Source organism: Chelon labrosus (genome assembly GCF_963514085.1).
Source record: "Chelon labrosus genome assembly, chromosome: 9".
Classification (NCBI taxonomy): Eukaryota; Metazoa; Chordata; class Actinopteri; order Mugiliformes; family Mugilidae; genus Chelon; species Chelon labrosus.
Genome location: NC_140359.1, coordinates 2,885,092 through 2,909,000, shown reverse-complemented (window position 1 = coordinate 2,909,000; position 23,909 = coordinate 2,885,092). Strand labels below are relative to the sequence as shown.

General features: G+C 41.1%; 1 protein-coding gene across 1 annotated transcript; it reads right to left on the bottom strand.

The window, feature by feature from the left end:
* Positions 1 to 38: 38 nt before the first annotated feature.
* hira (histone cell cycle regulator a) lies at positions 39 to 23,237 on the bottom strand. Its single transcript, XM_084552004.1, has 25 exons — positions 23,031 to 23,237; positions 19,754 to 19,816; positions 19,488 to 19,598; positions 19,089 to 19,179; positions 18,813 to 18,907; positions 17,260 to 17,355; positions 16,633 to 16,793; positions 15,358 to 15,525; positions 15,153 to 15,266; positions 14,924 to 14,994; positions 14,642 to 14,747; positions 13,949 to 14,170; positions 12,624 to 12,709; positions 12,063 to 12,263; positions 11,760 to 11,903; positions 11,439 to 11,658; positions 11,173 to 11,280; positions 10,353 to 10,501; positions 8,822 to 8,983; positions 8,596 to 8,654; positions 4,771 to 4,876; positions 4,564 to 4,686; positions 4,312 to 4,475; positions 3,892 to 3,980; positions 39 to 2,137 (listed from the first exon to the last, which is right to left on the bottom strand). The coding sequence occupies exons 1-25, from the start codon at positions 23,065 to 23,067 to the stop codon at positions 2,021 to 2,023; spliced, it is 3,063 nt and encodes a 1,020-aa protein (XP_084408130.1). The 5' UTR covers positions 23,068 to 23,237; the 3' UTR covers positions 39 to 2,020.
* Between the last annotated feature and the right edge of the window lie 672 nt (positions 23,238 to 23,909).

Here is a 23,909-nt window from a genome sequence, read left to right as displayed (position 1 = left end):
GGTCAAATGTTCAGAAACGTTGGCTCAGTCTGAACTCAGAGGAAACGCCATCCAGTTTCTTCAACCTCTGATCCCCCGTTTGAAAGAAATGAAGGATGTAAACCTGCACAGAACACGCCTGTGAGGACTGATCAGCTCAGCCCTCCTCAGGAAGTTGCTCCACTCATGTAAGCGACATCTATCACAATTTCAGCGGCTTGTACAACCCATTGACTGTATACTACCTCAGGTTTCTTGCGAAACAAAGCAATTAAAGCAATTCAAAGATAATGCCTTCGTCTGACTTCCAAAACTTGAATGAATGCTTCTAAACCTCGTGTCATGTTCTCCTTATGCGTCACCCGTGTAGGTGTAATTCTTTCTAAACGAGACATCTTACCATCACCTTGTATCTCTTAACACACACCCACACCGTGATGAAAGGAGAGGAAATAACAGCTTCTTCATTTGTTCATTTTTACTTTTTCTTCCAAAGAAATAGGTCGTCTCAATTTCGTTTCCTCACAGGAAAGAGAAAAAAAAAAAATTGTACAAACATTTAAAAATGACTGACAGAAAGGAAGGGAGGAAAGAAATGTGGTGAAATCCAGCAGTAAACAAGCCGACACGCTGAGCTGGCAGAGGAGTGCGTTGACTGGCAGGGGAGTGCACTGACACTGATGCCGCAACCTTTGACACATGACTCAAATGTCAAACAAAACGCAGCTCTCCGTCCTCCCTCATGACAAAAACATCACGAAGCCAGGGCTCCGTTTCAGATTCTGGTGATAACTCAAAACATACACACTCATGATTTCAATAATAATAATAATAATAATAATAATAATAATAATAATCAACAGTTTTCTGACAAATCCAGAGCCAGCTTTGTTAGAGTAGAAAAGTCGCACCAGATGCTCCGATGTGAGAGATTTGTCTTATTTTCAAACAGTTTTGCTGCTTGAACACTTGAAGAAGGGTAAAGAGCTGCCTGAGAACAGTGACATTTACACAGGAGAATGTGACTTTTTGAGCATGTTTGAAGTTCAGAAGTTACGTTTGAAGTCTTTATCACACACATGCTGCACATCTACAGGGGATTTCTGCACCGCCGGAGAAGAACGGTGACTTCTACTTATTATTCAGCGAGGAGATGAGTTGTTTTTCGTGAACAGTGATTCAGAAAAACGGCCGTTTCTACGTCAACATGCAGAAGGATGACTTTCTAAAATCTAACAGAAACAAGAGTGAACCTCGAGCCATTGCGCAGGAATTGCAGGAGTGAGAAGCACATTTTGTTGACGGTAGATGCTTCAGTCCAAGCTGCAGAAATCCAGGCTGCTGTGATTCAGGCTGCGCACGAACACGTCGCACGAACTGAGCGTCTTTAAGGTTTGACACGTGAGCATCTTTGTGGGTTCGAATCTGCAAAAAAAACGAACCATTTTCCATCCGTTCTGACTTCTTTTCCAGAAGCCCGTGCTGTATTGCGGTGTAGTCATCTTTCACATTTTGCCGATTTCAAAGACGACTTAAAAGAAACCCACCGGTGGATTCACATATCGTCTTCAACGTTCAAAAACCCTGTCGACACCTGGACACTCTTTATTTTCTGCACTTAAAGGCCTCGCTTTGGAACACACATTTTGCTACTTCACATCCATTCTGATTCATATTTTAGGAGCGTCTCAACCCTGTGATTTCACTCTGAGGAGGGAAACCGTCTTTAGAACAATCTGCTGATGACAGTTCACCGTCCCATCACCATCTGCTGTGGGCTTCATGTTTTTAAATTCATGATTAGGAGGACAGGAGGTGCATAGGTCAGAAAATAAGACACAAAAGGGGGCAGTTCAAACTGAAATCTGGGGAAACAAAAGAATCTTCTCCTCAGACGGCGACCGCTGATAATCTGTGGGCTGCCTGGTAATGTCCTACAAAAGAAGTTCATGAAAGCAGCCGGTGTACCCAAACGAGAAGGGAGCTGGTTTCAGTCCGAGTGCGATTTCATGTCAGTCTGTGTATGTTGTACAAGTGTGTGTTATTTGTTGCGCAGCAGCTCCAGCTGATCCTGGTATTCGGTGAAGAGTCTCTGGAATCGCAGGTTTTCTCCGATGACAGGTAAAACCTCGCGCAGCAGCTCCCGCTTACGTAGACCCTGAACACACAGAACACACAGTTAATGCCTTACTCCGGCTAACTCTTTAGCTATTAGATTCATCTGCAAAGAAATAAAACTGATAGGTCTGAGTGACACCAGTGGAATGAGTATTTGTGGCCCCGTTCAGACCTTACATTAACATCTGTCCTGCACAATCCGATCACAAGTGTCCAGCTTAAAGTATGTTAATGCAAGGTCTGAACGAGGCCTCTATCAACTCCAACAGCTTCTCTAATTAAAGGAGAATTCAGGTTTAATTTAACCTGGTGTGTGTGTCCATTGTGTCTTTATTGCTCTTGCTAAATTTGACCTCTCTATGTCTGTTGTAGAGATTCAGGGAAATCAGGAGTAGCACAGAACGGCAAATATCATGGGAGAAAAAGCTTGAGCTCTCATCAGCTTTCTAGAAACCTGGGCCTGTATTCCTAAAGATTCTGAGAATCCTATCAGAGAGCTCCTAACTCAGCCTAAAAGTTCCTAGCTAGGAGTCTTAGCTTAGGAGTGATTGCAGAACATTCTCAGAGAGCTCTGAGCAAGGAATGGACAGAAACTCTTATCTTAGTGAGGAGGTGTGGCTGACCCCGTTGCTAGGTATGGGTCATCATTTCAAGAGGTATGACTGGTTGATCCTAAAACTAGATAAAAATACAGTTTTGGTGATAATTGGCCTAGAATAGACGTCAAATCAATAGACTTAATAACAGAATCTACTCTTTATGAAGACTGTGGAATTATAAATAATATTTTACATAAAAATAAAATAAGTAGTAAGCTATACTTTAAAAATGATCCTACAAAATGTGTGAAAACTCCCACTACCACAGTATTCACATGCTGATAGTTCTATTTATTTGCTTCCATTCATTTACCATGCTGGTCATTTTTGCCCTTCATCCGTTTGGTATTAACGAGGGTAAAATGGCTCAGCTTTCATCAATTTCTGTGATTGCTAACCGGCCTAGAAGAAGCAGTGTTGGTTAGTGTTCAAATCTTCCACGAACTGAACGGCAATGGTGAAGACATGAAGTAGGAAACCCAACTGGACAGAGGACTGCTTCTGACTGAACTGGTCAATGAGAATAAAAGTGTTTTGAGACGTAGATTTGGCCCCAAGTCATCACTGCTGCATTTTTGCATTTTTCCTGTTGCTAAATACCCCAGTGTTGTGATGACTATCATTTCCGCTGATATTGCGATTGTAACAAGCTTGATTGTCATTCAGTGTTTGGAGAATATCTCTCCTGCCTCTTTTTTCAGGCATTTTCTCCTCTGCTTAAGAAACTCCTAAGCCTCCTAAGCCTCCTCCCTGCTCTTAACAGATCTCACCTTAGGAGCTCTCTTAAGAGCTAAGATTCTTTAGGAATACCTTTTATCTTTACTAGGAGCTACTCTTAACTTTGATGGGAAATTCTTAGAATACAGGCCCTGAATTTTACATGAACCATTAGCCTGGAGCCAGACCAAATTCCACACAGATAATTCTTCTGTGCTGCAACTCTTTGCTGAGAACTGATTAGGATCCGGCAAAGATCTGCTGGGCCAATCAAATAATTCAGGTTGGGTTTCATGCTGATGAACCGAAGAGTAACAGTGACGTAGACGCGCGTCATCTGAGTGCTGTGGAGTTGAATTAGTTTACCACTAAATGGCTCTGACAGGCAGCATTTTTAACAGGCAGCAGTAGAGACACTCTACAGGAGGAGCAGATGAGCCAAATCCAAGAAGCAGACAGCAGGGTGTTGTTGTCGTACCAGAGTGGTGGGCTCCCAGGATGTAGTTGCCGATTTGTGGACGGGACCCAGCAGCTCCTTACATAGTTCTCTGAGACGATACTCTGAGCCTAGAGAGGAAAACCACACAGAACACAACTGTCAGACAACTTAAAGATGCACTTAGTCTGTGTAGTTTCATTAAATATAATACTGTGTGAGGCCGCTCTAATAATATCTCCATCTGTGGATGTAGCAGTCGTCACACTCTCAGATACTGGTGCTAAATATCTGAGCCAATGAAATTGTGTTTGATGGCCAAAGCTCCAAAGTGCGCACCTGTAAATGTGCACAATCCTGGGCCACTCTGTCAGACCTGGGACCAAAACTATCTCCAAGCTGTTTTTGCCTCTCATTAGACTGGTGAAAGTGTAAAATTGTTTGCCGTGGATGGTTTACTACCTTCGTTGACGAGGAAACGGGCGTAGATGAGGAGCCAGTGGCGATACTCCTGTGCTGACTGCAGTGTCAGAGCAGAAGCCAGCTGATTCTCCAGGAAGGCCAGCGTCATGCTCTGCTGCAGGTGGTGAGGGGTGGAGGAGAGGCGCGACGCTAGCCGACCAGCACTGCAGTTAAGACAGAAGATTTTTTCATTACCTGTTTATTACACTTCACAAAAGGCAAGGCGGGGAGGGCCAGCTATTAAAATCGTACTTGAGGTTGCGACCCTGCATGACGGCCAGCGGCCCTGAGGACACAGGCGCATCGTAGGTAGGTAAGCAGCTCCTGAAGTCAGCACACTGGACCAGAGAGTCACCTTTATCTGCTATCAGAGTCCTGCAGAGACAAGGGATTACTCATGAAGACGTTTGTACACATTTATTGTAGAATGATTAATCAGTGGGACAGTATGTCTCTCACCAAGTCTCCAGTGAGGAGCTGAAGCAGTAAGACTTTCCATTGGACAGTCCAATTACTGGAACTCCCTGCTGAGTCAGCAGAGACTGAGACACCGTGGTTTCAGCACCTACAGACACACAAAACGTTGTTATGGAGAAATGATTGACAAAGGTCCAACCCACATCCATGACTGGATAGAAAAGTGGACACCAAGACAGGTCCTCAAAAGTGAAGCAAAACCATGAGGCGCTCCCCCTGGTGACTGGCTGTTAGTGGATATTCTTTTTCAAAGATGGTTTCTGTCATTTTAGGTAGTTAAAGGGGAACTATCGTTTTTTTACAACCTGGACCTTATTTCTGGCATACAGTGGGGAAAATAAGTATTTGATACACCGCAGATTTTGCAAGTTTTCCCCCTTATAAAGAATGGAGAGATCTGTAATTTTCATCGTAGGTACACTTCAACTGTGAGAGACAAAATCTTAACAAAAAAATTAAAAAATCCAGAAAATCACATAATTTATGATTTTTAAATAATCAATTACCTGTATTAGGTAACGAGTGGAGGATAGGAGGGCTTCTCAAAGACCAACTAACAGGTCTGTGAGAGCCAGAATCCTTGCTGGTTGATAGGTGATCAAATACTTATTTCATGCAATAAAATACAAATTAATTATTTAAAAATAATACAATGTGATTTTCTGGATTTTCTCTTTAAAAATATATCCATATAGTGGGAGTGATCGTGGCACCAAAACACAGCCTCTAAATAACACATCTGCCGGGAAACTTGTTCATTTCACAAATATTTTGTTATGATACCCTAGTGCTATTCCCCGTTTAGTCCAGAGTTACCTGTTATCATCATCCGGGGTCTGTAGATTGACCTACTAACCTCTGACCTGGATGATGTCATCTCTGAGCGCCATGCGCACCCCACGCGGCTTATTTTCCTGTAATTTGCTACTGCTAATTTTTTTGCAACATGGCTGAGTATTTTTCCGATTCTGAGATTGTGGACAACGACTTTGTTTATGATGGACGTACTTACCGTTTTGAGCCAGAGTATACGGCTAAGGAGCTCGTTGAAAGGAGGATGCGGAGGCAGAGAGACGAACAGTTGGCCAAAGAACAGCTAACTCTGGACGGGGAATAGCACTAGCGTATCATAACAAAATATTGGTGAAATGAACAAGTTTCGCGGCAGATAATGTGTTACTTAGAGGCTGCGTTTCGGTGCCCCAGTCACTCCCACTATATGGATATACACAGCGCTCCGCTGGACCTAAATATCTTTCGAAGGACTAAAAATTGCACCAAAGTTATATGAGTGAGTAAACAATCGTATTATATGTCAGAAATAAGGTCCAGGCTGTAAAAAACGGTAGTTCCCCTTTAACACAACTTCCTAAAATAATCTACCGTCTATATTTCTGAGAAGTTTCATTTTGGTCAGTTATCTGATGTGATAAAGACAGGATGTGGCGTCATGATGATTAACAGTTGCCACTAACAACTGCTCCGTGAAGCAGTGCCGGTGTAGAAAACGAACCAACAAGCAGTGGAACTGAAAGAATAGAAACTTTTTTTAATGTGTTATTTAACTGATCATCTACTCGTCACTTTATATACCCATTTTCATGAATTGTAGATAAAGCTAACCGTCAAGCTAAACCCAGTTAGGTTGGAGTGACAGCAAAATGAAAATACTGAGCACACTGGACATAAAGAACACACTTTGGGAGTCATGGTCACCCATCACCTCCAGATGAGATCGTCTCATTGTAGGGAAGCAAGCTTGGGCCTCCCACTGATCCTGCACCACATTTTTTATGAGTCTCACAGTGCAGGAATTAAAAAAAATATATGTTTCATAGGAATACACAATTGTCTTGCTTGAAATTGGTCCATGATGCCAGGGCTGGAGACCACTGAGTCCCAGTGTCATCTATGTAGACTGACAGCTGAGTGAAATTTGTGTTTTTGCTACTTTGAGACCAAATAATTACGTGACTTCATGCTTTAATGTACACATACTTTAGGGCTTTGACTCCGAACTTCGTTATTCGAATAGAATTCGATTATTTTAAAAATTGAACGAATTTTAGGGATCTCTTAATATTCGAACCTGTATGGGAATTATTTTTTTTGTAAATGTGTTTGCTTGTAAACGTTGTTTTCTATTCAGATTCCGAGTTTTTTTTTTTCACGCCTGGTGAAGTAAAATCGCGCGCTCATTAGCAAGGCTATTGTTGGTCATCTGGGCTCCTGTAGGTAACGTTAGCATGCTAGGTTCCTGTAAACTTGTGTATTTCCGATGGAGCGTTAACTGTGTCGTAACAGCATCTTCTGTTATATTCTGCTCGTTACATCTTCATTCCGACACTGCATATCTTGTTTGCTTAATAATAAAAATTTTAACAGGCATAAATACTCAGCCTTTCGTGCATGTAGTCTATTAACATTGACTGATACACTGCCCTCTGGTGGACAGAACATATAGAACTTAAGTTTGATACCAATATCAATCTTACTGAAGACATTTAATGGTCAAAATATAATTAATAAATATTCGAATATATTCGAATTTTAATATTAATAAACAAACGAACTTCGAATATGATTTTTGGGCAAAAGTCAAAGCCCTAACATACTTCCTTTCAGTTTTTAGAAAAATTAATTTTAGTGTCGATGAAATTTGATGCACTGACGGCATCAAACTAAAGGCTTGGACACACCAAACCAATATCAAAAAACCACCAGCACTGAAGGTTGCCTGTGACGCTGCCTCTTGTCACCCGAGTCTGGACCAAAAAGTTGCACTTCAATATGCCACAAAGACTTCAGCCAATGGAAAGTTAGTACATCCATGAAAGGACATAGCTGGTACCAGACAATGGCAGGAGTTGGTATTTATTGTTCAAAAGGGCAAACAGGAAGAGCTGCTATTAGCTGGGAGGCTAATGAGAGTAACCTCTGTGATTCATTCCACTGCGTGATTCATTTCACTGCGTGATTCTTTCCACTCACGACATGCTGAATCAGATCAAAAACTGACGATGGGTCAGATTACTGCCAACGGTGAAGGACACACCAGAAAAACTAGGTGCCGATGTCCCAACGCCAGAAAATGGAAGAACGTCAGCTTGGTGAGTCAAGGCCCTAAGACTCACTGACACTACTAAACATTAAGCATAGTTTTGGAAAAGCTTTGTTAGCCTTCGAAACACACCACTGTCAGTTGATGTTTGCTTCAGGGCTCTCTTTCAGGAGGTTCAATGATCAGAAGAGCATATGTAAAAGCATAGCAGTTCTCAAATGGTGGGGGGTTGGGATTAAATATGAACATCTGTGGGTGGCGTCAATCTGAAACTCATATGACTAAAGGCTGTTGACTAAACGGGGGGGAGAACACAGAACACAGTCTTAAAAAATGTCCTAACTACATCTGGTCATTATCAGACTCTTGCCATGTGAGTTTCAGATGGACAAGACCCACACATGTTCATATTTAAACCCCAACTGTCCTTTTTTTCAGCATTGTTTTTTGGATGTACCTTGATCTGGATGACAGAACCTTCACACATAATCAGCAGGGTTTTAACCAGTCTGAAAGTGGAGTTTTTAAATTTTTCGTCTATAATTCCCAACACTGTAAATGAACAGCACAGATTTAAATTTCACGGTGCCATTAAGCTGTGAGGATGACTTAGCTCACACTTAACAGAAAACCTTTAACGGTTATGTTAAGTGAGAGATAGTTTTAACCGACTCCATCTCCACACTTATTACATGCTGGAAAGAAGGCAGGTTATTACTGTTTCATCACATGCTGCTGTGTCTCACCAGAAAAAATGGTCAGCAGGGACTCGTTCTTCACCAGAGCCTTCTGTTTGTGTACGTCCCTGCACACAGACAAACAACACCTTCGTGATTTTTATATCAAACAATGGCATAATGAATGTAAAAATATGTCTAAACTTGGAAGCAATTCAATGTAAAAAATAATGTTTTCACGGTCAAACACAAAAGCAATGAATCAACCACATCTTAAAACTTAAAGAGTACTGACCAGACGGACAGCGTTGCTCCAGAGGTCAGAACCATGACGAAGTGGGCGGAGCAGTGCAAGGCCGACACGGGCGTGGCCAGCTGGATGGCCGGGAGGAGGCGCCGTCCACAGGAAGAGAACACAGACAACATCCGGTCCTCACAGGCAACGGCGAGGATGTCACTGAGCGAGAGGCAGAATAGGAGAAAGTGAATTTGAGATTCATTTACTTAAACGTTTTTTTTTGGGGGGGGGGGGTTATGTCACTTCTTAATTCTTTCTAGTCGATCAATTTTGAACACAGTGAATATAACGGTTAAGTATACACCACCTTCCTGAGCAAAGAAGCACCTGATCTTTGATATGCTCCTGACTAGATGGAGCTAATTTGTCCTAAAATACAGAGAGGACATAAACTCTACTCTCTTTTTGGTTTAAAAGAAGAGAAAAGTTTCCTGGTGATTATTCCAGAGAGGGTTTGGGAGTTTATGGTGAGTAGAGAACACAGGTTTTCTGGAGCCAAGGTACGAGCTACCCTCTCCACACTACATTAACTTTGACGGCTCTATACTGGACTGAATCCAGTCGAAGAAAATGGGAGGAAAGCCTTTGGGAATCTCATTACTAAAAGATCAGTATTGGATTGGGGGAATAAATATCTTGATCAGGAAATGTAGCTGCTGAGATATCTGTAGGAAGTGGGATGCGGCGAATAAATATCTGTAACATATGTATTAGGGGTTAAACGACTTCAGATTTTTTAAAGTTGACTAATATGTGGTGAAAGTCGAGTCGACGTCAACTAGTCAACACAACTGAAATGAACATAAACAGAGTGCTGCAGATATGTATAGCCTATATAAATCAGCATCATCAATAGCATTTAATAGATTTAATAGATCTGCAGTCTCTCTCCTTCTCTGTGTTACCGCAGGACAATTGATGAAGTTGTTAAGTGGCCGCTGTCGAGATTATTTGAACCTCTCTGGATTTGTGTATGTGATTAAGATCAGGTTATAATGTGAAACTGAAACAAACTGGTTTTAACAGCTTGAAATCTGATCGGAAAAAGAAGTTTAGCAAGACTGAAACTGAGTTTTGAATCATTGCATAATGTATTTAAAGTCTTAAAAAAGCAAATCTTTTTACTGCCTTTCTCCAATCTGTCACGTCTCCACAAAAGTAGTTTGTTTTCCAGGTTTGAAAATGTGTAAATGGTAATGTTAAAACTGCTGCACATGAAAACATTTCCACATGTACCGCTCTGTTCTTACAGAGCTGACTGACGTTACAATCTTTTGAGGTCATATGACTTTTTAGTAGCATTCTCTCCCTGCTCCATTTTGTTAATTCTATTATTTGCTCTTTGGTAAGTGCAGCCCGATGACATGTCGTGTTTACCAGGTTAGATGAAACCGACAGACTGTTTAATCCAATATCCTTACGTAATTAACATAGAATTCCCACATTTTCCTGCCCCGTCATTTCAAGGTCATGAAAGAATCTATGTCGGTAAATTAAAAACTGGAAACGTCCTAGCAGTGCTTCCTACCTGCTCCCTGCAGCAGTGAGCACTGAGCTGGGCAGTAGTGTGTTCCAGTCTCGCCCGTCTCTGGAGCATCGCAGCTGGCTGAGCTTCGAACCCGCAACAATCGTCACGTCGTTCTCCACCTCCAGGAACACGGACGGCTCCATGCTCGCCTACACACATATCCCATTTAGAAACTGGCTGAACTAAATTCACTCGACAGGGATGAGGGTTAGGTGGACAACCACAAACAAACAGAATATGAGGACCCGTTCTGACCTTGCATCAACATCCGACTTGGCCAGTCGGATCACACGTTGCCATTAAAATGCATCTATACGAGCGTCCCCAGCCAACACACGAGAGATGATCTCAGTTTCTATGTATGTAAAAAAAAAAAACTTTTCTGGTCTGTAGAGTATTGTAATAGATGCGGTCTCTAGTGAATCTCTACCTGCCACTGTAATGGAGCCATGTACAACTGTCAGGGCTTGGAGACATGACATATATTCCAGAATAAGCTGTCAAGTCTTGATCTCTCTTACTGAAAGTGCACTTGTTGAAAGTGCACTTGTTATTATTTATTTATTTAACTTCACTCTGGTGTTAGTTATTTTAGAGACAAAGCTCAGGTTATAACCAAAACCTGGAAGCTTCCATATGCAGTGATAGAAAAATCTCTGGTAATAAAAGTGAATAAAGACACTTTTTGTAAGTTACCTACAAGCAGCTCTGCACTGCTTCCTCAATGCGTCCTGGGTGTGTTCACACCTGTACTCTAAGCTGGACCCTTGGCCTAGGACGGATGTTAATGCAAGATCTGGATGGGGCCACGGTGTGCTACCTGCAGGCTGAAGGCCTTCTGTGTACTTGGCGTTGGTAGTCTGAGAACGGCTACGGGAGCTGGAGGAGCTGCCACCTTGCTGGGCTCCCTCTCTGCCGGAGGAGTTATCTGACATGAAGAAGAAGGACAGACACTGCTATCTCTCTGCTGACGTCTGCATAAAAGGAGCTTTTGCATGACTGATTTTCATTAAGTTTTTTTCTGGTTTAAGACAAATTAACGACAGAATTTCTACAGAGTTGAGAAACGTCCGTTTATCTTTCTACCTGAGTAAAAGGTTGGGCGATGGGAGCGGCCATCTTGTCTTTCCTGGGTCGTCCCTTCTTCCTCTTCTCCACCACCTCTCCTCCATCCATGAGCATCTCGGGTTTCCTCTTACCGAACGCCAGGTTTTTGTTAATGGCGGCCATTTTGTCCTCGCTGTCGCTGCTCGTCTCTTCTTTGGTTTTTGCGTCTTTCAGGGTGGAGATGCTTTCCTTTGGCCTGCTGGGCAAAGAGAAAAGACAAAATGTGGTTTCTTTTTGAGCTTCGGTCTGACTCCGAGTTATGCAGTTCTTTTCTTCCCAGTCATATTTGTTGTCATCTACCTGTCTAGAGGTGTGAGTCCGCCAGTGGAGGAGATAGCGGCTGTGACACCTGGTGTGGCCTTTGACCTCTCAGTGAATCTGGAGTCTAAAGCCTTCATTGGCTCAATCTTGGTGGCAGAGGTGAGTAGCAGACTGGACTTGACACTGTAACCAGGACATAGGAAACACAAGCAAAGCAGGGAATGAGGGGATCCGACGGGATCGGGGACCATGTAAGTGAAGAATAAAAGAGGAAGTGGAGCACGTCTGGAGGATAACAGAGAGTTAGGAAGGAGCAAGCACAGAAAGAAGTTTTATGTTTACCCATCAATGTTGTCCTCAAGTCCTTTTGTAGTGCTGTTGGCTGGAGGCGAGGTGAGCATGGCGTCATGACTGGGCCTGAGCCCCAGAGAAGAAGCCTGTCCTGGGCTGGAGTCAGAGCTGAGCTGAGGGGTGAGTTGGTTGGACATTGAGGAACCCGAGGGCAGGATGGGAACACTGTTGAAAAGTGCCGGTGAGAAATCCCTGAAAGAGAGAGTGATCAAGTTTTTTAAAGATCCCACAGTCGAGTTGCAGGTGAGTATGTGGTTCTTAGAGACCCCAGCCATGTGAGTTGCAGGTGGACACTAGCCATAGATCCTGCATAGTTCCAATTTAAACCCTAACTCTCCACCAAAATTTTAAAACTGAGGACATGAATGAAATGCCTTCAAGAAACACTATAAGACCACTTGTCCTGTTTTTAGCCCGCCCTGCATGACTGAGAACCTTTCATATATAGATATATAAATAATATAAACTCTCTCTTCTTCTCCCTTTGAACTTCCGGCTGCCATCTTTAGAATCTAAGAGTTCCGTCCACCAGTGTGTTTCACGTTTTCTTACCCCGTGTCCAGCTGAGCGATGCAGAGCGGTGTGATTCGCCTTCTGCCGTCTGCTGTTCTCGTCTCCACCTGTTTCTTCAGAAGGTTCTGCAAGAAGAGGAAGGCACTCATTAAGGAATTTAAGGTCTAAAGATGTTATAAAGAGTGTTTGCTTTGACAGTTTTTTTTTTTTGGTAAGTATACAAAATATCTGGATATATTTTTTAAATTAACGTAATTTAACTTTTGTTACGCAATTTTATTTTTTGTATCTCTTCTATGCAACTATTTCCTAAAAACCATAATACAATCTACAAAATTTTACATTAATCCATGCAATGTGAAACTCTTTTCTTGGTAAGAAAAACTTTTCTCAAGAAATTTTTTACTACGGCTGTCGATACACTATTTAGAAATTTAGAAGCTATATTAGAAATATCTAATGATTTCCACGGTTAATGTGCATTAACGCAAACATTTTGCACTTTTTATTTTTTGTTTTTATATCTGTGTTAAATGTACCTAAAAGACATATTTTTTAACAATGGTTGTATTGCTCTTATCAACATCTCAGCTGCTCAGTTCATAACTAAATTGAAAGTTCAATAAGATAACTTGGGTAAATGGTAAATGGCCTTGCTTTTATATAGCGCTTTTCTACCTATTGGTACTCAAAGCGCTTTACAGTCATAGACACATCTACCCATTCGCTCACACAAGCACACACACATTCACACACCAGTGCCACGCACTGGGAGCAACTGGGGGTTCAGTGTCTTGCTCAAGGACACTTCGGCATGTGGCACATTCCGGGGATCGAACCGCTAACCCTCTGGTTTGTGGACAATCCGCTCTACCTACTGAGCCACAGCCTCTCTTTGTCAAGAGAACTATCTGTCAGGGCTTCAATGCTACATTTGCAGTTTAGTACTGATTTACACCTTGTGGTGCAACCTGGACACATCTTCAGTGATGTAACCGAGGTCACGGGGTGTTTTGGGGCTTACATCAGATGTGATCATTTTCTTAATTAATTTCTCCAAGTTTCTTTCTTGCCTTCTTCTTGGTCAGCTTTGGCACTACAGAGAGTATTACTTCCCTCCACTGGGTAAAATGATTCACTACAACTGCACTTCAGATTCCACTTGCTTTCTACAGCATTACTGTTTTGGTTTGCAAGAAAGAGATTTATGTACAGGTTAACTTTGACAGCCACAGTTTATACACTGTATATAATAAGTACATGATAATATGTATGTAAATGTGTATAATGAGTATAAAAGCCATTTGTTAATTCAGGATTCAACAGCAGTTAATATTTATCTGCTAGCTGCATGTTACATTTACCTTCCTGATGTCCTCCAAAGACTCTCCATTCATCAAACTGTTGAGTTTGGGGGCTGAGGATTCAGGCCCGGCACTGCCTGGCAGCGTGGTGGCTTGGGCTGAGTTCTGTCGCTCCTGCTGGTATTTGAGCATCTCTGGGTTCTCAATGATGGTGGTGGACAGCTGAGCCTCGGTGCTGGTTATAGCGAGACTCTTACCGTAGATGTTTTGGTGGATGCTGTTCTGTACGTCAGAGGAAGAGAGGGAAGGGGTTTAGTTTGAGTGCTTGATAGAGTGAAAGGAGGAAGGACGGCATCTAAACAAGAACTGAATAAAGAAGAAGAAAGGTCTAGGAAACCAAGGTTAATACTTATCATCTAAAAAAAATAAAAATAATTATATATTGATCCTTTCTGGAGGTTTGATCAAATTAACAACCCAATACAGTGTTGTTCTCTCAGAATAAGACAGTGATTAAGAGTTCAATGACACACTGAATATACAAATTCAAATCTCTTTTTCTATTTAAATTCTTTAAAGTAAAAGCCAACACTGGAACATTTAGGTTGGATTAGTAGAACAACATACAGAAGAGCGGATGATTTGAGGATGATGATGCAGAATTAAAACTTCTCTGCATCAGGTTAAATAACTCAGAATTTGTTCAGACAACCTGCACATGCTGTCAGATGATCTGCATAATGTGCAACTTACTTTTTCCTCCTCGCTCAGCGGGTCTCCCAATTCATCCAGGGAAAAGTCCAGATAGGCCACAGTGCCGTCCATTGAACACACCAACATCCCCAGACCTGTCAATGTCCTGCCACGCACACATTTCAAATTCAGACATGTGGAAGGAGCATCACAGCATAGAAATCCCCTGCAGCCAAAAGTTGTACATGCAAAGATGTCTGAAGACATGTTAAGCAACAAGCTCAGGGAAGGAGACACTAATGGACTCCTGGTTGTATGATGCTTTCCATCATTTCCACTCACCATGAAATGTCCATAATCGATTTATCGAAAAGATCATGGATGACCACCAGAGGGCGCTTTAGAGAGGTAAGCTGGAGGAGGCAGAGACAGACATTCACAATCAGAAAGCAGTTAGATTTACTGGAAGCACAACGCACAATAAACATAAAAAAATAAAAATAAAGCTCATGTGATGAATGAAGGTTACTGTGACTGAACTGTCATAAATAAACATTCAGGTTCAACTGACCCAGACAGAGAGCGACCGGTCTTTGCTGCCCACAGCACAGCAGCAGTACGGACAGCTGGGTTTTGGAGAGCTGCCGTTTTTCTGCTTCTTCTTAAAGATCTTTGGGTTGAATTTCTACAGAGACAGAAACATTGCCTGTCAGTATATGCAGTTTTCTTTATTTAAAAGGTTCGACATGCGAGTAAAACTTGTAAAACTTCCTTACCACCACAGTGACAGCTTTACGGTGGCCCACGAAGTCCATGTTGGTTTTCCAGCCGTCTCTTTCCACGATCTGAGCGGTGGGACCCGAGTTGTTCATGGCGTGAGCCGACACCAGATACTGACCATCTGGAGACCAGGACAGACGCAGGACATGGGTTGTGCCGCCACACTGAGAAAGAGAGAGAGAGACAGAGACAGATGATTAGAATAAAACTGACGGACTGAACTGACCAGAAGGAGAGGGGTGGTGTAAACCTTTGATAATTTGTTCAATTCAATTCAATTAAATTTTATTTATATAGCGTCAACAACAATACAAATTGTCTCAAGACGCTTTACAAAACCCGGCTTGAAACCCCCAGAGCAAACCTGAAGGCGACGGTGGCAAGGAAAAACTCCCTTTTAACAGGAAGAAACCTTGAGCAGAACCCAGCTCATATGGAGGGACACATCTGCCTAAGGCCAGCCGGGTACAGACAGAAAAGAGAGAAGAGAACAGCTCAATAGGAAAAGTTGATCTAATAACAGCCATGTAAAGATTTGATCGGAAAGGGGTGTCAATAAAGTACAAAAAAAAACTACTTCTGTCATATATTTATGGATTTAACACTGCACAGCATAAATTGCAGTAAAAGTGGTGGCCATGACAGCTCCTCAAAAGTGGGGCCAAGGAAGTTGGAGCTCCCCCCGGTGGTTGGCTACCACATTAATTTGTGCAGTGTATTATCCCGCATTTCTTTTTAACTGGTGGAGGTAAAGCAGAGTGCATTATTAATTTAATGCAAACACCAGTGTCTAGTCTAGAGGACGCATGGGCAGGTCATTGATTGCTGGGTTCTGCTCAAGGTTTCTTCCTGTTAAAAGGGAGTTTTTCCTTGCCACCGCTGCCTTCAGGCTTGCTCTGGGGGTTTCAGGCCGGGTTTTTGTAAAGCGTCTTGAGACGATTTGTATTGTTATTGACGCTATATAAATAAAATTGAATTGAATTGAACTGATAACGTGGCTCCACTCTCAAACAGTACTGCTCAGACTATGGCTCCAAACTTGCAAGATGGCCCCTACCTATATCCTCATTATTCTAGCATCAATGAGGCCAATGGGAGGAAGTGGAGATGCATTCTCCATTTTTTCTCACAGTCTATGCTTCACAGCAACAGAACCACTTTGTCTAAGGTCCTGAAGTGATTGATGTTTTGAGGCATGCGAACACACATATCAGATCAGATGAATCTATGTAAACAGGTAAGTCTGAATCTCCTATCCGTGTAAATGTTACCTCGTTGAAGGGTTTGGTGATGTTGGCCTCCATCTGCCAGTCCAGCGTCCTCCATACTTTGAGACTGTGGTCATCGGCTTGGGAGGCAATGTATTTCCCAACCGGATCCCAAGTCAGGCCTTTAACCAGCCCGGTGTGTCCTCGCAGACAGGTCACCATCTCTGAAGAGACACAAGGACAGAGTGACAAGTAATGAGCTCTTCAGTGTTTAAAACGAAAGAGGCAGAGTTATGTAGTAAACAGCATGTCAGATATCACATAATATTACAACAGAAGGTTTAATAACTTTGTTGAGTAGTGATGATGTATTCATTGTTCAAGCAAAACCACCAAATAAGGTGTCAGCTTGTAGATGTAGGGAATTAATAATCTTTCCTATACAGCTGAAACCAAGATGTTTCATTTTTTTGTGCCAGGCTGTAAACATATTTATTTCTGCTGTAAAGTTCATAATTTTAACATGGAGGTCTATGGGGATGGACTCGCTTTTGGAGCGAGCCCTCAGTGGAAATAAAAGTCTTTTTAGGGCCCGGATGTTGCTGCTTGGTGAGCTCATATCTTAAAATTAAAATAATTTTTAGCACTGATAGTACAGTGAGGTTGAGTGCTAGTTTCTGAGTCTCCTACCTGGAAATTTGCGAGCATTCCAGATGACGATGGTGTTGTCGACGCTACAGGAGGCCAGCCACACGTCGTGAGGAGACCAGGCCACGTCCATCACATCTAGAAACAAAGCAGACGCAGTCAAACCGCTGCCCAACGTCTAGAGACTTGCTGCTAGTGAAAGAATTCTATTTCCTTTGAGTCGAGGTTTTGATTTCTGACTTTTGCTTGCGTCAAACACACATGACCATGCTGGGTTTTGTCAAGAATTTCTGATTAATCTACTATTCGCCCTCATAGGATTTAAACAGATGATTATTATTATTTTTTTTTTTTAAATAAAAATGAAAAATTCTCTTATACATTTGTCATGAATGGAGAAATCATCTATAGAGTGCAAAACTGTTTTGTACCAGGCTGAAAACATGTCCATTTCTGCTGTAAACATGGAGGTCTATGGGGATTGACCAACTTTTGTAGTTGTCATGATGGCTTAATTTTGAGTTTGTTAGTCAATATTATTATTATTTTTTTTCTTACTTCTGAAAAGGACCCAGTTTTGTGTCTGAACTGTGTTTTGATAAGCTTCTGCAATGTCACATGATTTATTTCCATCCAGTGTTGCATTCATTTTTCACCAAGATCTTGTATTGATGATGGGAGAGTCTGACCACTGTGCAAAGCCTTCTACAGGACATCCCAAAGATTCTCAATGGGGTTAAGGTCTGGACTCTGTGGTGGCCAATCCATGTGTGAAAATGATGTCTCATGCTCCCTGAACCACTCTTTCACAATTTGAGCCCCATGAATCCTGACATTGTCATCTTGAAATATGCCCGTGCCATCAGGGAAGAAAAAATCTATTGATGGAATAACCTGGTCATTCAGTATATTCAGGTAGTCAGCTGACTGTTGTTTTTCTTCGATTTGATTTCACCAAATGTTTAAAGTGATCGCCAATCACGATCAATCAGGATTTTTTTTTCCTCAAAGATGATGGTTCTCCACTATCCTTCCAGTTTTTAATAATGCGTTGGACAGTTCTTAACCCAATTTTAGTAGTTTCTTCAATCTCCTTAGACGTTTTCTCTGCTTGATGCATGCCAATGATTTGACCCTTCTCAAACAGACTAACATCTTTCCCACGACCACGGGATGTGTCTTTCAACATGGTTGTTTAAGAAATGAAAAGCTACTCATTGCATCAGTTGGGGTTAAATAACTTGTTGCCAGCTGAAAAATAATCACCCATGCAGTAATTATCCAATAGGAGGCTCGTACTTATTTGCTTAGTTAAATCCAGGTAATGACTTTTTTTTTTAGCCTGGCAGTGTATGTAGCAATGTCAGAGAAAGAGAGTGCTAAATAGTAAACATAAAATGAAAAAAAAAAAAGCTTGAAACTGTCTTTATTTTATGAAGACGAAAACGCTAGAGATTCCAAGTTTATACTTAGTTTGAGACATCCTTACGATACAGTAGCCAAGATACTAGGGTGTCTGCCATATGTGCATCTTGAGGATACATTGTATGTGCACATACTGTACTTGTAGGTGTGTTTTTGAGTGTTTGTCGTACCTCCAGTGTGGTTCCTCAGGATGGTGACACACCTCCACTGTTCCACGTTGGCCAGCTTACTGCTCGAGCCAAACACCGTGCTGGGACCGATAAACCTGCAGAGAAAGCAACAGGCAAAATAAACATTTCATTTCAACTTCTAACACTTTCTGTTGTTTAAAATGGTCTATAAATTGATCTTAAATGCAGCAGTACTGTCTAATATATCACAAATGGACTGTAACAACAGGTGCATCATCAGTTATGGAACATGTTTGTTTCTGTGCGTGTACATACGCGGCTCTCTTCCACACCATGACCAGCTTGTCGTCTCCCCCTGAGGCCAGGTACAGCCCGTTGTTGGACCAGCGTACGCAGTTCACGCAGGCTGCAGAGACAAAAACACGCTCCTGTGAAGTCAGGTTATAAATACTACCTGGGGAGGCTGTTTGCTAATGTTGCTGCCTGTCTATTATTAAATCAGATTCCTTGTACATGTGTATTTGGTCCTAGCATACAGTGTTATAGTGGTGCAGGGAAGATGGAGTGATTTTAACTTCTTTGTTTTCCAAAACTACGGGTCAGGCTGAGGGTCAAAACACCGAATACGCATGCAATGAAAAAAAATGAACGGCATTAATAGGAATTTGCGCATTAACTTTGACAGTCCTAGTTAAAACTCATACAGCTGGTTACCTAGGTGATTGTCCATCTGGCAAAGCATTTTGGGAATATTCTCATTCTTCTCATCCTCCTCTCTGAGGACTGGGGCCATGTTCCAGATCATCACCTTCCCCGAATCCTCTCCTGTAAAACAAATCCAGCATTTATTTATTTATTTATTTTTGCAAAGGGAAATTACATCAAACACTGGACACTATGTAAAAGATAAATGTCCATTTCAATAAAACAACCTAAAACAGTAGTTTAGAGCTGGATGATTTAAACAGCATTAGTCTTACCTTGCCCCCCGGTGGCAAATTTAGTTCCATCAGGATGGATGTCCACCGAAAAGATGGGTTTGCCTGTGAAACACAACAGAAAACTTTTTATGATATTTTTCATGTTTTAATACATTCATTTCTTAGACTAACAGTCTCATAATGAACTGTAAATAGTCTTACAAGTCTCAAATAACATGAACAGTATTATGACGCGTTGTTTTGCACTTTTTCTGTGAAACCTGCATGGACATCGAAGAATAAGTAAGGAACAAAGAGTATCCACTAGCCCAAACACAATCTTGCCATTGTTAATTGTGTCAGTAAACAAACTACGTGAATAAGGAGGTGCGTCTCCCTCCACGAGACAGACCCAAGCTCCAAAATCCTGTGGGACACACCGCATTAATAGAAGAAAAATCTACAGGCTGATATTGCACATATCATAATTCTTAAAGGTGCATGAGATGTTTTAACACAACACAATTGGCCCATTTTATTTATTCATTTATTTTTTTTAAAACAGGCTTTGTGCAGTTGGCCTGATGGAAAATTCCCAGACTCTTGTGATTTTCCACAGCTAGGTCAGCACATGCTCACGATCTACAACCGATATCCAAAAAAGGTGAAACACAGGCAACTGGATTTGTAGAGTTTCTTGAAGGCGTTAACTCAAGTAGTAAGTCCAGTTCTTCTACTTCAAGGGTCTGTTCAGACCTTGCTAAAGGTCAGATGTCAGATAAGCAGTTTTGCCTCAGAAAGAAAAACACACAACCACTATTATTAATGTTTGCCAGAAATAGAAAACGCATCGTAAGTGATGTCGAAATAGTAATGAAAGCCTTTTAAAATATTCTGTCCTTGTAGCCGTTAACTAACTAACTAAATAAATAAATCTAAAGAAGAATTAATTTACGTGTGATTCTGTCATTGAATAATGTATCAACATGCGATTAATTATTGATGTGATCATGCTGATTTATGAAGAGCCATGTGTGGTTAAGTTACTATTTCCTCAGTCACCGGTGTCTTTATTTACCTTTATTATCAGAGATTGTGGTGCATATGGAAACTTCCAAGGGTTGGAGTTACAATATGAGTTTTGTGCTGGTTTAGCTAACGTCAGGATGGAGATCATTAAAATATAACTTGTGTGTTCCAAAGTTATGATGCACACACATAAAAACATCTGAAATCACACTAATAATATATCCAATAGCCCATCTCATCCAGCGTTTACAACACGTCAGCATCAGATCAATTAAAATTTCAGTAAAACCAAATAATATATGTTTTAGGGGAGGCTGAAAATCCCAGAGCAAGCAGTAAGGCTACAGTGGAAAGAAAAAAGTCCCCTTTAAAAAGGAAGAAACCAAGTTAATACAAGCAGTAAACATATCTACCAACCTGTAAACAACATACAAACCAGAGAACTTGCGCAGCAGTAAATTGTAGAGACAACAACCAGTGACAACAGAAGATTAAGGGAACTGAGACATCATCTGAATTTAACTTGCGTGCTAATTTGATCTTTGTCTTCATGGCCCCGTTCAGCCCTTGGATGAACATGCAACCTGGCCAATCAGATCACAAGAGTCCACCTTCAAAATACAGGTGTGAACACACCCAGGACGCACCAAGTGCTCAGTTGAGTGATCTGATCTCAGACCACCTCCAAATGTGGCCTTTTAATCAAAAACACAATGAGTACTGGCTCACACTAAAGTCCTCCTACTGAGCAGAGGATCTTGCATCAGTGGAGTTTTGTCTTATTCAATGGAAAAAACAAAACAAACAAACAAAAAAAACCCCGACACAAAACCAGTACTATAAATGAAATCCTGAAAAGGAAAAGCACCATAAGTGATGTCTGTTCATTAGTAATGAGAGCCTTTAAAAATATTCTAGTTTACAGTCTGATCGTTGTGCAGGTCTTTAAAATAACTGAAGTTAGGAGAGAAATCATCAAATAATAACTTCTAAGTCATAACGTGTGCGCACATGTAATGATACGCACACAAAAAACATGATTGTTAATGGTTCTGAAACTGCAGTAGTGATTGATTATAGAGAGCTGCTGTTAAAATATTCTACTGCGCCCCAAATGATGTTTGTGTTTATTTACATACTTATGTGAGATGGCTACAGACTTATGTGCAGATGCATTAAATGATAGGTGTGAGCACAGGTACTTAAACTTGCGATTAGGTTGCCCAGGTCAGATGTTAATGCAAGGTCTGAACAGGGTCTAAAATAACTAACATCCAGATACTAACATACAGAGCACGAAACTGAGACTGTTTTTCAAGTGCTGAACGGGGAGACACATTTCAATGCTAAGTTTGACCGCAGGTACTTAAAGCTGGCCCAGGTGGGATGTTAATGCAAGGTCTATGTTAATTTAATAGTCACATTAAGATATCCTTGAGATTTATAGTGTACAGTGGCTTGATTATTATTATTATAAAGATTGAAATAGCAAACAAATACATAACTGCATCTTATTTTTTTTCTGTGTATGTTTACGTGTGTTAGCTCTAAATGCTAAAATAAAACATGTGCAGACAAGAATATGAAGGTAACTCTTGCAGGATGTTAATGCATTAGTACTGAAAGCCATTCCTCTTTCAGCTCTCTCTGCTTTTAAACTCAATCACGTCTGTTATAAACAGGTAGTCAATATAAAATACAAGGAAACATATCGCCCATTTTAAAGTATGTTGTTACCGTGCAACTTTGCAAGAGGCTTCAGAAATTAAATGACACATCCTAAAAGGAAATGCTTCAGTAACAATAATCGTTAGCTGCAACAGGAATTCAGGCCATTGCCCTGTCGGTTAACTTTCCCAACTGACAGCTTGGAGACTTCCACTACAGACACGTTTTAGCTCCACGTAAGATGTCAGAATTTTTTTTAAAATAAAGTGTATTTGCTAAAATGTCGTAAAATAAATCAAACAAAAAGCCACTTTAGGATAGCAACTTGGAAACGGGTCAACTGGCAGGTAAGTTAGCTAACGTCAGGGCATCCGAGCTAGCCGGGAAGGGGGGCTAACAAGCTAGCGTAGCTATGGTTAGCAAACATCAATTTATCTGGAAGTCAGGGAAGTGATACTGTTAAAAACAAAAGCGCCGGATGCGAGTGTCTAGTTTTGGAGTTAAGTTTGCTATGCAAGGCATGACTTTGAGTGACAAACAAGTCAAACAAGTGTCGACCACCATCATGCCTCCTTATCAAGTCACCCCCCTCCGACAACAAAAGCCCAACTTGGTCCAACAGATTCCTGCACAAGCTTACCGTTGTGGCTCACCCAGCTCGGCTTCAGCAGCTTCATTTTCTCTCCGATTTAATTTGAATTTCCTCCGACCTTAACGTCAAAAGAGATCCATCCAGGGTTCGGTTCGGCCCGGTGGAACTAAAGCTAACCTCCTCCCTTTGTCTCAAACTCTGCCCGACACTTTCTTGTTTTTGTGACTGAACTCCATCTCTGCAGCGGGCAGCATCCCCGAGGTCTCAGAGCGGAACGACTGACAAGGCAGCCCGGACCACAAACGATGTGACACAGGGCTTCTTCCGTTATTTTTGACCGCGGACCGGAAAAGCGTGGAGGGCAGCTGTCAAAATAATTTCGCTTCGTGGACTTTTAAAGTTAAAATGCAAAATAATAGTAAGCAGCAGACTTTAAAAATGTTATGTCTTCATGTACGTTACTTAATGCATTTTCTAAGACGTCAGAACAAAAAACGAATTAAATGTATCACTTTGGTAGATAGTTTAATTGAAACGGATCTTATTTTGAAAAATCATAAACGCTTTAATGCGCAAACTCAGGATTTGAAACGTTAAGAGCGCTGCAACTTTTAAATATATAACTTAAAAAAACATTTATGTATGCAAAAAAAGAATAAATAAACAGTAAAATGTGGAAAAAATGAGTGATGTGAAACGAATATGGAAACTATAGAGCTGTTTACCATTGTAAATTCAATTTTATTTATTTTTATATTCACACTTCTCTGCTTTTGCTGCTGTCTTTAATCTAAAAATTATTTTATTCAAACTGTAGTACTGCACGTTAAATCAAATTTTTGTGTAAAAAACAAATGCCACCTGTTTGAATCAAATGCATTATAAAGTGATGCAATTTCTTTTCTTTTTTTTTTTTTTTTACAGTTG